The sequence below is a fragment of the Loxodonta africana genome, chromosome 8, assembly GCF_030014295.1.
Source record: "Loxodonta africana isolate mLoxAfr1 chromosome 8, mLoxAfr1.hap2, whole genome shotgun sequence".
Taxonomy (NCBI): domain Eukaryota; kingdom Metazoa; phylum Chordata; class Mammalia; order Proboscidea; family Elephantidae; genus Loxodonta; species Loxodonta africana.
Window position 1 is genome coordinate 5,648,622 of NC_087349.1, and position 4,942 is coordinate 5,653,563.

Genomic DNA, 4,942 nt, shown 5'->3' on the forward strand with positions numbered 1-4,942 from the left:
CACTTTGTAAGTTTTTCAATGGCTGATTTTGGTAAGTAGATCTACACTTCTTTCTTCCTAGTTTGTCTAGTCTGTAAGCTCCTCTGAAACCTGTTCAGCATCATAGTATCACACAAGCCTCCACTGACAGACAGGTGGTGGCTGCACATGGGACGTTCTGGCTGGCAATGGAACCTGGGGTTCCCACATAGAAGCCAATAATTTTACCACTGAACCACCACTGCCTCTTCTTCTGAGTCCTCTCGGTGGACAAAAGCCTCCAAACTTTCAGTTAGCAGCAGAGCACATTAACTGTTTGCACCACCCACTGGTGGTAGGTAAGACAGAGGAAAGGGAGCAGATAATTGGGGTCATGGGAGTGGTGGGAAAGGAAGAAGGAGTGGAGCAAGAGGAGAAGAGGATGGGTCCACACCTACACCTCCTCATCTCACATGAGATTGCTCAGTCCAGCACTGGCTCCTTACCTGAGCCCTCAGAAGGGATCTATCCTCTGTCCAGGCCCCTACAGCCTATGGCCCAGCAGTCCAGCAGCCCATTCTTTCGGGCCCTCCTGAGCCTGGGGCTGCTGAGAAGCAGGAAGGTGGAGTGTAAAGAGATGCTGGTGTAGATCGCCACCTGCCAGACCCAGTACCAATGGAGATGCAGGGGCATAAGATTCATCACGGTCACAATCAGGGACAGGAAGTAGGATGTGTAGAAGACAAGGAAGAAGGACAACGACTTGAGGGCCACGGTGTGTGCCTGGGTGCTGGGATCCCGAGGCCCGGGATGGCTACCCTGCATCTGACGCAGGTGCTGCCATAGAGAGAATATGAGCAGAGCAGTGGATACCAGGAACAGCAGAAAGGGCAACAAAGGCACCAGAGTCTCATGGAGCAGGAAGAACTTCTGACGGAAGGTTATCGCTTGATCAACCCAGCTACTGTTGGTGTGGGGAGTCTTGGAGGCCGCCATCTGAATTGCAATGATATGCCCAATGACTGAGGGGATGGTGGTCAGGACGGAGATGGCCAGGGAGCCCAGCAGCAGCGTGGGCACAGAGCGGGAAAGCCTCCACCTGAGCCAGAGGAAAGCAGGGTGGGAGAAAAAGGTAATCTTCACACAGTAGAAGACAGAGAGCAAGGCATTCAGCCAGAAGTTGAGCATGTTGTTGAAGTCCCAGAGGATGCGGATGTAGTGCACGTTGTCCCTGATGCTGAGGGTAGGCAGGAGACTGTTCACGATGCTCATGCCATGCAGGCCAAGCCGGGAGGTGGCCAGGCAGGCCACAATCATGTCCCCCGCAGGCAGTGCATGGCCCCAGGCCCACTCCCATCCCAGTACGGCTGCCATGATGCCATTCTGCAGCATGGCAGCCAAGGACCCCAGGAAGAAGATGGCCATGAAGAATAGTGTGGGCAAGGTGGGCATCTTCTCCTGGCCTGAACTCAGGACACATCCATGGACAAAACAGCCTCTCAGTCAGCAAATCCTGAAAATCCTCTCCACAGATTCGCTCAGTAGCCTAGCTGCCTGCCACATCCCCACTGCTCCCTGGGACTGGAGAAGAGCTCCCCTTGAGCTCCTCACATGCAAATCACTCCATCTCAGTGACAGTGGCCTCCATTTGCATAGCCTGAATTTGCCTGTTCTTTTTTTTTATCTGAGCAGATGTGAGGAAATGCCAAGAGAACAGAGGCTCAGGGGACCAAAAGCACCCATAGTTCTTTTTTTGTTATATTATGGTAAAACATATATAACAAAACATTTACCATTTCAATCATTTTTACGTGTACAATTCAGTGGTGTTAATCATGTTCACCATGTTGTATGACCATCATCATCATCGGTTTGCACATTATTTCTTAACCTTACTATTCCTTTGCTAAATTCTCCTTAAAATATGCACTTACCCTTGTTTCCTTCCCCAAAGCAACCTCCACTGTCCACAAACCTTCCCTGACATCTGTGTCCTGAGCTAGTATTTGATCCAGGATCTGTTTGCACTGTAATTAGGCCCTTTTCCTGAGTGGGTGAAGGTCCCTGTGTCGTGCAAATGGTTTGTGCTTAGCTACTAAACTAAAAGGTTGGCAATTCAAACCCACCCAGCAGTGCTACGGAAGAAAGACCTGACAGTCTGCTTTCATAAAGATTACAGCCAATCTGTGGCATATGCTCTGCTGTCACAGCCCCTGTGGCACGAACCAACAGAGCTCCAGGGTCAGACACTGGAATCAGAAAAACACTTCGGCTCTTGACAGTTTGAGGTCGTTTCCTTGCCTAACTAGAAGATAGGGCAAAGAGGGAGAGGACATAAAAAGCAGGCACAAATATTTTAGCTAGATATAAGGAAAGATAGAGTACCATTCTCTCGAGAACAGCCCTGTCCAGCAGAAGCTTCTACAGTGATGGACATGTCCTGCTCTGCATCGTCCTATATGGTAGCTATTGGCCCACATGATTTATTGAACACTTGAAACATAGCCAGCACAAATGAGGAAATTAGGTTTTAATTTTATTTAATTTTGATTATTTTAAATTTAAATAATCATATGTGTCTAGTGGCCACTACACTGGGCAGTGCAATTCCAGATCAAGAGTTTTTTTCAGCTCTTTGAGTACAAGAAACACACCTTGTACTCCATATTCTAAATGCCCAGCACAGTGAATACCAGCCAATAACCAAACCCATTACTGTTGACTCGATTCCTGCTTATGGCGACCCTATAAGACAGTGTAGAACAGCCCCATAGGGTTTCCAAGAAGCAGCTAGTGGATTTGAACTGCCAGCCTTTGGTTAGCGGCCGAGCTCTTAACCACTGAGCCACCAGGTCTCCACAGTGGCTACCATGGCCCCAATAATATTCAAAAGAGTGAATGGAGTAAACGCTGGTACTAATGAAAAGGAGATAATATAACTTAGAAGATAAGAGCACAGCATTTAGAATTTATGGGACATGAACTCAAATTCTGACTTTGACATTTACTTACCTGTGTGACTTTGGGAATGTTACTAGAATCTCTAAGCCTTAAAAAAAAAAAAATACAGCCAAGAAAACACTATTGAGGAGTTGACCTCTGTAACACATGGGTTCACCATGAGTCAGAATTAACTTGACAACCACCAGTTTGTTTTCCTGTAGGTGGGGGAGGAATGAATCCATACCTACAAAGCTTGTAGCCCTGACTTCAGTTACCTACACTTCTGAATGCTCAAGGTGCCCAAGGCCCCACTGGGTGACTCTATCTATATTGGAGACCAAGGGGACTCCAGTTAAAATGTGAATGTCCCTGAAGTTCTTATTCTAGAATTTGTTAGCCACTAACACCTTCTCATCAGTGTGCTTGGCAAATTAAAATTAATGTGCTCCTGGTCGGTAATTGCCCCATGAACAACTACCTTCCACCTTTGTCACGAGATCAGAAGAACCGGATGGTACCCAGCTACAATTACGGAATGTTTGATCACAGATTCTATAGAAAAATCCTGATGAAAAGGGGGAAAATGCAGAACAGAATTTCAAACATTCATGGGATTCAGCCTTTATGAAGCCATAGAGGCTGTAAAAACCTGTGAGCTTATTGCCCTTATATAATCTTTAAACCCTAAACATTAAACCAAAATTATCCCTTGAAGTCTTCCTTTAACCAAATAATGTTGTTGTTCGTAAGTGTCCTCCGGTTTGTTCCAACTCATAGCGACCCTATGTAGAACAGAATATAAAACTGCCCATACTGCACCATTCTCACAATTGCTGTTATGCTTGAGCCCGTTGTTGCAGCCACTGTGTCAATCCATCTGGTTGAGGGTCTTCCTCTTTTTCGACGATCCTCTACTTTATCTAGCATTGTATCTTTCCCCAGGGACTGGTCCCTCCTGATAAGGTGTCCAATGTATGTAAGATGAAGTCTTGCCATTCTTGCTTCTAAGGTACTTTCTGGCTGTACTTCCTCCAAGACAAATTGGAAGACTATATTCTTCAGCACACCATAATTCAAAGACATCAATTCTTTGGTTTTTTTAATTCATTGTCCAGCTGTCTCATGCATATGAAGTTATTAAAAACACCATGGCTTGAGTCAGATGCTTCTTAGTCCTCAAAGAGACAACTTTCCTTTTTAACACTTTAAAGAGGTCTTTTGCAGCAGAGTTACCCAATGTAATGCATCTTTTGATTTCTGCTGCTTCCATAGTGTTGAGTGTGGATCCCAACAAAATGTTGTTTTCGGGGTTCCTCCAGTTTCCATCAGACCATAAAGTCTGGTCTTTTTACATGAGTTTGAATCCTGCTCTATCTGAGACTCTCTGTTGTGGTTTCTGTCACAGCAATCATTGGTGGTAGCTGGGCACTATCTAGATCTTCTGCTCTCAGGCTGACGGAGTCTCTGGTTCATTTGGTCCTTAAGTCGTTTGGGCTAATACTTTCCTTGTGTCTTTGGGTTTCTTCATTCTCCTTTTCTCTGAGTGGGATGGGACCGATAGTTTTATCTCAGACGGCTGCTCACAAGCTTCTAAGACCCCAGATGTCGCTCACCAAAGTGGGATGTAGAACATTTTCTTTATAAACTGTTACACCAATTGACCTAGATGTCCCACAAAACTATGGTCCCCAGACTCAATCCCAGCTACTCTGTCCCTCAAAGTGTTTGGATGTATGTACGAAACTTCTTTGCTTTTCCTTTAGCCCAGTTGTGCTGACTTACGCTGTATTGTGTGTTCTTTCCTTCCCTTAACCGAAGTTGACACTTGTCTACTATCTTGTTAGTGATTTGCCCTCCCCCTCCCTTCCCATCCTCTTAACCATTAAATAATTTTTTTTTCTGTGTAAACTTTTTCTTGAGTTCTTGTAATAGTGGTGCTATACAATATTTGTTCATTTGTGATTGACCTATTTCACTCAGCATAATGCCCTCCTGATTTACCCATGCTGTGAGATGTTTTGTGAATTGATCATTGTTCTTT

General features: G+C 45.3%; 1 protein-coding gene across 1 annotated transcript; it reads right to left on the minus strand.

The window, feature by feature from the left end:
• Positions 1-483: 483 nt before the first annotated feature.
• On the minus strand, positions 484-1,410 carry LOC100662897 (taste receptor type 2 member 143-like). Its single transcript, XM_003420571.1, has one exon. The coding sequence runs from the start codon at positions 1,408-1,410 to the stop codon at positions 484-486; it is 927 nt and encodes a 308-aa protein (XP_003420619.1).
• Between the last annotated feature and the right edge of the window lie 3,532 nt (positions 1,411-4,942).